Below are 13,110 nucleotides of genomic sequence, written 5' to 3'. Positions count from 1 at the left end.
TATATATATATATATAGTCATTTTTTATTTAAATATTTTACTTGTATATCACAAATATGGTTTCTTTGATCTGTGCAAGACCTGTATAGTTTTCAATGGCATTTGTTTAACAAAAACTATCTTATGTTTTACATTAACAAAAAGCAAATACCAGACTTACAAGCTGAAAGTAATCCTACTTTGTTATATAGCACACACTTAGTTTAGAACAAGAATATGAAATTTGTTTTAACAAAAATAATACAATTTTAATATTGCATTATTGGGGGGTAGTGGATAAAGAGGTCAGATCTAAAATATTTAATCCTACAAATATACTGCCATTCTGGTAGTTTATTTTTTGTAGTAACAAATGTATTTCATTATCTGGATGGATGACATGTAAATAAAGCAGGATAAAATGTATGATAAAAGGTATAAATGCAATACTAAGAAAATATCAAACTTCAACTACACTAAACTTCAACAGAAGAAATATTGAAATTTGTATGTTTAAACATTGAACATATTTTATATTTGAAATAAACTGGTTTTATGTTGTTGTTTTTTTGCTAACCCTTATAGCACATCAACTTCTGAGTGATTACTTGTAAACTTCTTTACTGCAGGTAGAGGAAGAAGGAGAGAATGAAGACAAAGCAGAAGGAACAGTTGTTAAAAGTCCATCAGAGTTTTCTTGTAGGTCTTATGAACTTTATGTGGGACAGGATAAAACAACTGAAGAAAAAGATATGAAAGAAAGAGCTAGTATTAAAAGTGCTGATGGTCATAGTGTTAGTGAACAAAAATATCGATTGAATGGCAGGACTAGTAGGGTCAGTATCATACTTTTGAAATTGAAATTAAATTGTAAAAGTGTACATGCTTATAAGGTTTTTAGCATGATTTGAATTACTAAAGTTTATATAATTGTAAAACCCAAATAACATACCTTAATAGATGCATTGTCCCAGCTTATTTATGTATTGTTAATATACAGTAATGGAACTTGCTCTAGTTTTAACTTTCAAATTTGAACTAAATATAGGAATAATTAGACAATTAAAATTGCCTAAATTAAAAAAAACAAAAAACATACTTACTATTTTTAAACTTTTTATTTAGAAAAGCTGCTATCCCATGAATAACTCTAAAAATATTTATACTCATGCAGTTTTTAATAATTTATTAGTCTTAATTTCTCTATAACACCAATAATCATCTTCAATTAATTAGATATCTATTTTCAGTTTTATGTAAACATCATTGATTACATTTTATTGATTCATCAAATTCATTTTTATAATTCTCATTAAAACATTTTTCTAATATTCTCTTATTTCTTTGACAGCTTACAAGGATGGTTTAATCATGTTGACCCTGTATTGTTCATTTCATATAAATGCATCCTTTAAGTTCCTTTCTCCAATTTATGTAGCCTACTAAAGTTGAATTACCTTAGACTTCTGTAGAATTCTAGGAATATCCTATTTTTCTTTATCATTTATCCTTAGACACTTATGCTTTTAGATTAATTTGTTGTAGCTCACAATACCTTGGATACCTTTAGAATATTGTGTAGTTGATCTATATTCATTAGATATTAATCTTGTTTTGTTGTTTTGTGCCTAGTAAAATACAATCCTCCCCTCGAAGTTAACTAAACTTTAGTTTGCCCAGTAAAGATGAAATTGTAATTTTGGTTTGTGGTCTGTAATATTGTAGGCATTAAGCTCAAAGCAATTAGCTATATTATAATAATAATAATGATAATAAAACCAAAACAAAGCTTAGTTCAACATTACAAAGTAAAATACACATAATCCTGGTAGAGTCGTTAATATATTGTTTTTTATATCATAAAACAATACATTTATACAAAGATATCAAGTAATTTTCGAGTTTGTTAAATTTTATAACAAATTACATGTTTATAGCATTGGAAAATAGCCAGCAAACAAAACATTTTTTTAGTGACATAAAAGCAATATAAACAACACTGTTAAATTCTGTGTTGTATAAATATGAATTCTTGCACTTTTAGATGTAATGATCAGAAATTTTCAATATATATATATATATACCACATACTTGACAGCTGATCTCATAAAAGTGTTTTGAGTTTTGTACTTTTTTTTCTTCCTTTTTGCAGTGACATGCTCTTTTATTATATATATATATATATATATCTGTACAGTTGATTCTGTACAGTGTAGTGTATAAAATTAGAGGTCATTTGATTTTTCTAGTATTTATGCTATTGTAATGAGCATGAGGGCAGTTTGTGGGCTTAGTCGTTGGGTTCAAATGTACACTTGTTACAAAGAAATTTATTTGGATTTTGGGTTGTGCGGTTGTGGGCAGATCACACAAGCCACAAACTTGAGGAAGTTTACGTGTGGAATAAAGAACAAACACAAAGACAACTGAATACAACTCAAATAACTTCTTTATTTATATATTGTTGAACAGTTCATTGATATTGAAACTCTCAAGGTTATCTTGAAACAACACACACTGTAAATCATTGAATTCTTCATTTTGAAAGTCTAGATGTACAATAATAAGACCTTCTATTATGTTCAATAACATAGACACATCATTAGTTAACACGAGAAATTTTCTCAGTCATAATCTGTATATCTGTATTAACAATTATTCTAAAATATCTTTAAGTAATTCCACTTTAAGCATTTTCAAATTTACTGTTTCTTTAGTACAGCCAATGTGCTTCACTTTTCTTTGTTTTTACATTATTGAACCTCATGTGAAACACTGTTAGACTAGATCAGAAATAACATGCTTACAAGGAGTTTGTGTGGCAAACTTCTTATAGATTCTGGATTACTGCCATCTTCTTTTGGAGTCAGATTAGGTCCTTGGGCAACTTGATAAGTGTGGAGAAGTCAATGTTTAGAGTCAGAAACACAGAACTATATACACAATTTTTAGTATTATTCTGATTGTTCAAGAAGTTTAGAAGATTTACTTTCAAAAGTAGTTCTTTTTCATTTGACTGGTACAAATGGGATCTTCCAGCAACAAGTGGAGTGTTCCATCAGATTGTAACCAAACTCCACTTTGTTATTGGTCCTTACAGAACTTATTTCTGCCCTTTGTCTAATATCTTTGGTGAAATCATTCAAGACAATTAACTTAGAGTGTATAGAGACAAACCATGTAACTCTGGTCTCTTCACTATGAGTATTTCACCCTTGCCTTTCATCGCTGTGCCATTAACTGCTTTTTTTGCGACATTGGTTCATTTTGTCATGACTTTATGTAAACTATTAGGGTTCCATCTCAAACATACCACGTCTGTCGGGTATGAGAATTCATAGCTGTGAATTCTTGCACTACTGAGGTCATGACTGGAATGTTCCGGGCTAATTCCTGTGATGGACTTCAAGCCAGTATCTTCCTTGTCTTGGTATTGTGGTTCACTAGTGTCCATGTTTTTATTATAACATTTTCGATCTGCTGCTGTTTCCATACTATAAACATAAAAAATAAAATGTATTTCTTGAAAACCTTTAAGTATATGTAGACTTAGTATTTATATTCCACAAATGCTGCACTATGTCTGAAACTTTTACTTTAATGCTAGTAATTTTGTCTCACCTTTTGGCCTTCATGCTACTTATTAACCAGAGAAACTGCAACATATAGTTTCTGTATTAGTAATTTGGTTCAGAGACTTTTTTTATAGCATATATATCCTCTCTTGTTAGAACAATACACTTTTCACCCTTTCTAGATATGACCAACCTTGGTTAATTCATTGGGCAAACTTAAAATGGAGGAAAAAAAATCAATGCCTGTTTAGGATTTATAAGATTTTATTATTATTATTCCATAGAACCCATAGATTTTTTTTTCCAAATTTGAATGTTTGTGTTTTGAATTCTCTAGGTTGAAGGTTGCAACATGTTTCACAAAGCTTGAAGAACAAAGTCCATAATCTTAGATACATGCATACACATTGCTGATCACCCATATTATGATCTTTGTTTTTAATTTGGCATAATGATTTAAAAGTTCTGTACTCTTTCTTATTGCTCTTTTAATGGGTTTGGAATTGGTAATGAAAGTAATAAGATTCCTACACAAAATTCCTTACTGCTTGATATTTTTGGAGTGGATGTTTATTTTTCCATGTATTTTATCTTAAGAAAATACCTCCCATTTTAATATAATTCGGCATATTTTCTAACAACTTTTTCTATAATCACTATATCTTACAGTGTTAAATAAGATTTTCTCAAACTCGACATTACCTTGGATGGTAAACATATGCTTTGTTAGCTGATAATAAAACTTACACCTTCCTTTTTACAGCTGTGTCCTTAACAATGCTGTCACTTCATATGTTTTAAAAATATTGTTTTTAAGGAGATTTTACATTTTCATATTTTTTTATGCCTATACTTTGTCTACATACTTTTTTGAAAATTTTCAAGAATGATTTTGTTGCACATACACTGGTATTAGGCCTATATCAAATGTTAAATTATCAGTAACAAGTGTTATTCTAGTGTGTATTCAGAATGGGTTGAGGTTTTTCTGTGGCTAAGTGACTTCCTCTTGGCATTAATAGTTAGTCATTTCAGTTACACTCAAGGCAAGATATATTAATGGTAAGAAATCTCCTTAAACTTATTGGATTTATGCTAAGTTAGTGCAGGTTTTTATAAGTTTTTGGATTTTTTACTTTATTTATATATTGATGCATTTTTAAACATTTTGGTTATTTTATTTTGAAATGTAGAGTGACAGCACTGTTTGTATTCTGGGCAAATAAAAGCTGTAATTTTATCTTTAGTGACAGTAATTTCAGATGCAAAAAATATATGCAAAAAAGAATTGTTTATATATTATGAATTTTATGACAAAGGCACAAGATAATCAAAACAGATTGTAGTCTAGTAAAATAGATTGTAGATGTAGTCAAGTAGTGGCCCAAGTATCAATGTATTTTCATACAGTATTGAGGTTCATCATGGTCTCTCATGAGAATTACTTCCAAGGCCACAGGTAATTACGTCTTAGATTTTATATTTAATTCCTTTGTTTTCATACAGCATGTCACTAATTTTGCCTTAACTTTTAAATGATAGTGTTATAAAAAATTATTGTATGAAAGCAGACAATCACTTAAAGCTTTCATATCAAAAGATTCTTTCATAGCCTGTCCAGGATTAAAAATTTATAATGCTGAGCTTAATATGTTACATAAACAGTTTGAATTTCTGTAACTATATATAATTTTAATATGTATTCAGCTTCATCAGGTAAGAAGCAACAAGATACTAGTAAGCACAGAAGTGTAATTAACTGTACTCCACAAAAGCACAGTGCATCTTGCACTAAACATCTACACCTGGCAAGACAGCTGATGGCTGGAGTATTATCTTATATACATGTTACTTTGATAGATTATTCAGTTTCTTTCTCATGTGATATAGAAGATTATTGGTCATGTCTTATCATATGGTATTAGTTCTTTTGCTGCTTAGAGTAGTCTACATGAGATCTTGTCATTGTATTTTTCTTTGAAAGAAATGGCATTCGTGGCAAAGTTCCAGCATCTCATTTGTCAATAAAGACAAGGTGGAGGTGTTTGAGTGTATATTGTGCAGACTGATTTCATTTTCACTAAATTTCCTGTAATATAATCTGTAATCAGAATTACCTCATGGTAAATATGGCAAAGATCCTTTCAATTTTTTAGGCAAGTCTCAGTCTTCCTGGCTCACCATTTCATCTGCGTAGGGGAAGCAGAGGAAGCCAGTTCAGTTGGCGCAATGGTGTTCATCGTTATGGAGACAAGAAACCTTTAGTGCTTCAGACATACATGGATGCACAAGAACATCTCCCTTATGCAGATGACAGTAATGCTGTTACACCCATGTCTGAGGAAAATGGTGCCATGATTATTCCTATGTACCCCAACCTGAACTCTAGACATTCCAGCTATACATCTCACTCATCACGCTTGTCCTATACTTCCCATGGGGATGTTTTTGCCAAGGGTTTTACAAAGGAGAGTCAGCTCAGATCTCGCTCAAGAAATCTCCAAGGCCCTTATTATGAGGTTTTGTGTGCTTTTCAGTTAAATTTCAAGTTTCGTAACTTTGTGAGCATCTTTTAAGTGTAAAATTTTAACATGTTTAAGTTAAGTATTTGATAAATGAATATTTTAATATATTTCAAACTTTCAAAATAATGTACTGTAGCTACTGCTTCATGTTGAAATTGATTTTTTGATGATTTGTATTTGTTTTTTTTTTGGATACCATGATTTTTTATTTTATGAAGATAATAGATTATTATAAAAAGAAGTGGAGCAGTATTGTTTTTGGCCATTCATTCAAATCTCCTAGATATTTTTCATGTGCATTTTTATGACTCATTACTCTTTTCAAGATCTTCAATGAGGCTCATCATGTAATTTCCTCATGTATTAACATAGACATTAATATGCAAAATAAGAATTTGCTGAAATCGTGCTTGTACTTAATAGTAAGCTAACACACACTTGTTGTACTTAATAGTAAGCTAACACTCACTTGTTGTACTTAATAGTAAGCTAACACTCACTTGTTGTACTTAATAGTAAGCTAACACTCAATTGTTGTACTTAACAGTAAGCTAACACTCACTTGTTGTACTTAACAGTAAGCTAACACTCACTTGCACTTGTGCATCAGTAATTCAAAGAGAGTATCTAATAGAATGAGGTTTATATATGTAACTAATGGAAATTTTGATTCAGTATAGGGATTTGATTTTGGATAAATAATACAGGCTCATTTATCAAGAAAGATAAATATTTAAATTTGCTTTACTTCATATAGTATTATCATAAGTAGGCTTAAGCTTTGTGGTGTAATAAACATATTTAACAAACTTGTGTTATCATGTGATGTTAATTATCTTTGTTACTTTATATGTAGTTTTTGTACAGTACCTACTCATTTTAGTTTAGCATAGTACTTAGAGCCTTTGTATATTTTTCCATTTGTTTGATATGTTTAGAAGGGATAAAGCTTACCAATAACTAGGTTCTTATAACACATATTCTTGTTTGCTTAGTTCGTATATTAATTATCTTATGTGCTTTAAGTTTTCTACTAAGCTATAATACTGAAGCTTACTGCTGTACTTATGATTTTATTTTGTAATATAATCAGACATATCATTAACATTATTTTTTATGAATCTCATCGATTCAAATAAAACCTTCATAAAATCTTACAATTTTTCAAGGATTCTGTTTCATAACATTAGCTTAAGGATATTTGATCACTTTAAATCTTTAGTTTTCTTTTTAAAATGAAACAACTGTTCACCCAAATTAAAGTATTTGAACAATCAGTTACTATCACAAGAATAACTGTAAAAGAATTTACAGATTATTACTTGATTAGTTGTGCTGTTAAATTTGTGATTGAAAAACTGTATGTAAACGTTAAAAGAACAAATGATGCAAGATAAAAGATTTGAGCTATATATGGTGGGAACTTTGTCTTAATGCTAATAATATTTAACAAATTATATTGTTATTGATTAAAATTTCTTAAACTTACCTCTTTCACATTATTTATAAAATTGGGTAAATATAAGAAATGAATACATTTTCAAGTTATGTTTCCATAAAGAATTGTTTATGTATACGCATACTTTTTAATATGAATTGTATAAATCAATATGTTTCTGGGTTTGGCTACTTTGCCTCATAGACAATATTAATATTACCAATAATTCAAGAGTATTGCCCCATTTTATTAAACTGTTTATTTTTATAAACATGTTCTATCATTATTAAATATGAGAATTTCTCTGCACTAGCCATCCCTAATTTTGAACTGGAAAACTGAAGGGAAAGCAGCTAGTCAACAGTACCCACTGCTAACTCTTGGGCAACTCAAAACAACTAGTGGTACTTGACCATCACTTTTATAATACACTCACAACCCCATTGTGCAGAAAGCAATTTTCCAGCAGTTAGACATAAACCATAGACCCTTAACTTGACAGTGTGGCATGCTGACCACTAGGTCATACCCAGCCTCATACAACAAGAAAAGATAATATAAGTACCTAACACAATACAAAAATACATCAACTGAAGTATCATTGCACAATACTATAAACAAATTTAAAGTTAAAACTGTTGCATGGAATGTAATAAGAAGGGATGTGAAATTTTAAGACTTGTCTTTCCATGAATTAAACAATAATTTCAGCTAACCATATCGGACATAAACATTTTTTCAGCAATAGTGAGTTAATTTTCAGAGGTATGTTTGTTTATGTAAGAGAAAAATAAAAATTATATTACTATTATATATATAATGTGCTCTTAATACCATTATATACATAGGAGGTGCTCTTAAAATAATTTTTTAAGTATATAATTCTTTTACTCTTTAATTTATATGTATTTTAGTATGTAGAATGAAAATAATTTCCTTACATGATTGTATGTATATTAAGGGAAATAAGGAGATAGTATGTATGTGGAGAATGTTACTAGTCAAGAAGAAGAAAATAAAGCTTAAATTGTATTATAAAAATCCACTAACAGTAAAACTATGTTTTGCTTCATTTCTACTATAATGTGTAGTTTAATTATAGTGTTTAAACTGAAAATGTTTTTAGAAAGTCAGTTATACTGCTTGATGGCTGCTGAGTAAGCTCGAATACCTGAAACTTTGTAATTGTGAACTTAGTAAATTCTGCTCATTTGTTTGTTTTATAATTGAATTCAAGTTCAAAATCCTACATGCAACATCTGTAGTAGCATGTAAACAACTATTTTATTGGAATTCTCATGTTGTGATTACTAATTTTACATAGTGTAATGTAGCATACAAGAAAACATTAATATTTTATTTAGAAGTTTAATTTTCATTATTAATTGATAAATTTATAATAAAAAATAGTATTATATGGTCTTATGTTTATGTTGTATAATTTTTTTTCTTATTAGTGCTGTTTAGCTAAATTTAGTAAATATATATGTCAAGTAGTGTTCACAGTACTTATAAGTACACAAATTCTGGTGATATACAATAAGGAAGCAGACAAACATCATGTTTTACTCTTACATTTAACACATACACAGACTGAACAAAATTTTCACATTTCTTTCAATGTAAAATAATAGGATATTAAAAAATGAATATAAACGTGAAAAGATATATTTATCACTTTGAATAGATGGCCTTTGAGATATACTTGTGAAAGAAATATTTCCTTTAAAAATACATGCGTTTGAAAATTGAATGTAATAAAATTGATATTTTAATATTTGAACAGTGATAATTCTATAACTCCAATAATTGTATTACATAACGTAATTGGTGAAGTTGACATTATAACTTCAGTTACTGAGTTTTATAATGTAACTGTTTAAGCTAGTAGATACTGTATAGTGTAATTCAGTTCATAGTGTAACTCATTTAGCTGATACTGTACAGTGTCAACAGTAATTTAGGTTATAATGTAACCATACAATAGCCAGGTGTCAGATTATACAGATTCTTAATATAATTAAACTTGTATATGCAAAATAACACGTGAATGTGAAAATACTTACATAGGACAAACTAGAAGAAATTTAAAATAAAGAATGAATGAGCACAAATGAAATGTTATAAAAGTGATTAGCTGAAAATACTAATGAAACTAAATACTTGATTCAATGGGAAAAACTGTTATTTTAGCACAGCCTACAAACATCAATGGTAATAATATCTGTGAATCTGTTGAGATAAATGTAATAAGAATAATTTTAAAGTATTAACTAAGGACGAAAGATTAGAGGGGAATGTTGTTAAAGGATGACATGAAATTCTTTAAGCTAAATTGTTTGTAAATTTGATCATGTGACTTTTGAACTTGTGTATAGGTCTTAACTAATGCAAAATCCTGATGATGATGCAGTCAGATGTTAACATATAGAGTGTATGCGACTTCCAAATCTCACAGTATTTTATTTTAACAATAAGTAGTAAAATAAATAACTAAAACAATTTTTTATTGTACTTTGAGACAGGGGACAATCTCATTTTCAATATCTATTGTGTACTATTAAATGTTGGTTTTATTTCTGTAATACATCTGTATGTAACCAATTTGGTTGTTACTGTACAATGCAAACAGTAATTTAGTTTATAATGTAATTTGTTTTGTTGATTCTGTACAGTTCAAACAGTTGTGATTTTACCTTCTTCTTCATGGTTGTTCTAAAGATCAAAGTATATTCTAAAAAGTGTATCTAAAAATTTGATACATTAATTAAGGTTAGCTATTTGCTCAGTGAATGTTTTAGCTATTTATTGTTAAAAAGTACAAGATCTTAAGCAATTATGATACAGTACATTACCTCCTCTCACATAAATAGTTATTCTCGTTCATTGCTGCCCTCTATGTGCAAAAAATATTTTTTGCATGCCACAAGCCTTGAGCTTCCATGTACCTTATGTACAGCATGGTTCAACTGGATCTCGCATGTAAATCATCATGTGACAACACTCCACCAATAGGAGTGTGATCAACCCTCCTGATACATGTGATTCCTTCTACGAAGGCCAACGAGGAATTTGACATCCTTTTTCCTCCATTTGATTTTTACCATGTCCTCCTGTGCCCCTACTGCAGAATCAGCTAGGCCTACTATGGTTGTTTAGACATTATTTCTCAAGTGTGTTCTGTTTATCTATTTCCCCAATTCTTATAGTCCCCTTTCTTCTTTGTTACATGATACCCTTTCCTCTTAGTACTTTGTGTTTCCCCCTTCCCAAGGTATTTGAGTTCATGCAGAGCATTTTGTCTCTCAGTTGGTTGAGGGTGCTAGCATGCCACGCCTTCCACGGGCTTCAGATCAGTTTGCTTTAGCATACCATCAGGCTGAATTTACATTTCTTGATTCTCAACAGTTGGAATCACTTTTGCCCATGTGGAGGGTGGACCCGGATCATCTTGTTCATTTATCCCATGCCCAGATTTCCTGCCTTTATGTTACTCTATCAATTCTCATACAGTATTTATCTACTATCTACCTCCTTTCTGAGGTGCTTCACTGTGATCTTGAGGGGTTTTGGGGGGATAGCCTCTGCCTGATTACCTCCACATTGGTATGTTTGTTTTCTTTGGTTCTTTCCTTACACATGTGGTTTCTCTATTGTTGGGATATTTTGGGGAGGGAAGCTGTACTGTCCCAAGTTCATTTACCACCTAGTTATCTCCGGCAATTATGTATGGGCGCAAATTCTCTAGCAGTCTGTTTTTGGAAATATTCCTGAGACTTTGGAATCTCATGTGTAATCGGTGAGACAGCAATTGACCCTTTCATCTTTGGTTGATTGTTTGTCTCATTCTGATCCTAGACAAGCCCCTGTTACTGTTTTCCATCCCACTGCTTCCCAGCCCTTACCAGTTACTATCTCCAGGGGTTTTTCCTCTTGTCATAGTATTCGACACCGACATGTCGCTAACAGTACCAGTGACTACCTGATAGGTTCTGGTCCATTGGGGGCTCAACTGACCAATTTTATTACCTTATGGTGAGTTTTCACCACAGATCAGTGGGTTATTTAGTCTGAGGGACTTGTCATCCACTTTCTTTCCCCTCCTCCATTGTCTTTGGTACCCATATTCATTCCATTGCTTCAGGAACCTACCACCAGCCAATATCTGTCAGAGGCAGTACAAAATCTTCTTTCCCATAAAGCCATCAAAACTGTAACTCATTCAGGTTTTTATTCCAGATTGTTTGTAGTACCAAAGAAAACCATAGACTGGTGGCCTGTGATCGATTTGTCCTGCTTGAATAACTTTTTGGTTCTGTCCCAGTTTACCATGGAGTCTTTCTTCACACTGAGGTGGGCTTTTTTTTCCAGTTTTATGGATGTTCAAGGTTACGTCGTGAATGCTTATTTGCATAATCCAATATGTCATCTGTCAAGGTGCTATCTTTGGTTTGTTTATCACGGGGTGATTTATTAATTTTGCACCCTGCCCTCTGAGCTTGCTTTTGCTCTGTATGTCTTTTGTCAAGTGGTCAAGGATTTTGCCCAATATATGCATACATGAGGGTTGCTCTTCCACCATTAAATAGTCAACTGGCTTCTGTTAGCTCGTTTCGGATCAGGAGTCTGCTCATCACACTTATCTGCTACTCTTGGAGGCCGCTTGTGTGGGTTGGTTAACTCTCTCAACATAAGCTCGGTCAATTTGACTGACCACATAACTTCATAGTACTAGATTAAAGTCTTTATAGATTTAATACTTCCAACTTTCAATATAGTGTGTATATCTCCACAAAATATGTCAGTCTTTTAGTTCATATTATAAGTCTTTCACATATAAAAAATCATATTTTTTAGTGAATTATTTTTAATGAAATAAAATAAAGATTTGTCCATTAATATATTGAGTATCTGTTTTGCCAAGTAATTTTCATGTTAAAATTAGAAATACTTTTCTTCATTTCAAAAATTTCAAATTTCCTTTGTGTAATCCCCAAAACCAACTAAATGCATTTCAAACGCTTTTCAGTTTATGTTATTTTCTCTACCCTATCTCAAAATGGGATTGGTCAGTTTGTCCGACCTCCTAACCACTAAAAAACAAAACCGAAATAAACCAAAATTACCCTTTTTTCTTTCTAGAATGACTTCAAATTATAACATGAAACTACATTCTTTTATCCTAAGTAACTCTAAGTTCATAACAATATACATCTATTTATAATTACATTTTATTGTTTTATTGCCCTTTGAACTGTGTCTAACTACTATCCGTGCCATTATAAGTTGTAAATCACTCAGGGAACGTGCAGCTCACATTACCCTATCAAATTACATTACCCACGAGCTGCTCCCGTGCGTACCTCGTGAACCATTTGAATTATATTATTATTATTACTTATTTCACCTAATCTAGTCTTAAATAACTTAAAAAGATCCATACTTTTAATTTTAGTTACTTTTATAATAAAGAATAAATATGAAAAACAAGAAATAAAGTAACTTACCCAAACTTCTTTTTTGTTGCTCTTGGGTTTATGACGAGAGTTAACCCTAATTTTATATACCATAGATAGTAATGCACTTCATAATT

At 30.7% G+C, this 13,110-nt stretch overlaps 1 protein-coding gene across 5 annotated transcripts in view; it reads left to right on the top strand.

Moving 5' to 3' along the window:
- LOC106461102 (sodium channel protein para-like) overlaps positions 1-13,110 on the top strand; it is a 229,094-nt gene that overhangs the window by 122,025 nt on the left and 93,959 nt on the right. For all 5 annotated transcript variants that reach the window (XR_002610925.1, XR_002610923.1, XR_002610924.1 and 2 more), the window contains exons 10-11: positions 609-815; positions 5,711-6,073. Coding sequence is in view for 2 of the 5 variants with exons in the window: in XM_022387986.1 (XP_022243694.1) it covers positions 609-815; positions 5,711-6,073 (570 nt within the window). In the remaining 3 variants the exon portion in view is untranslated. The remainder of the gene's footprint in view (positions 1-608; positions 816-5,710; positions 6,074-13,110) is intronic.

Source organism: Limulus polyphemus, unplaced genomic scaffold (assembly GCF_000517525.1).
Source record: "Limulus polyphemus unplaced genomic scaffold, Limulus_polyphemus-2.1.2 Scaffold898, whole genome shotgun sequence".
NCBI lineage: Eukaryota > Metazoa > Arthropoda > Merostomata > Xiphosura > Limulidae > Limulus > Limulus polyphemus.
The sequence above is the reverse complement of the archived record's forward strand: the minus strand, read 5'-3'. Positions and strand labels throughout refer to the sequence as shown.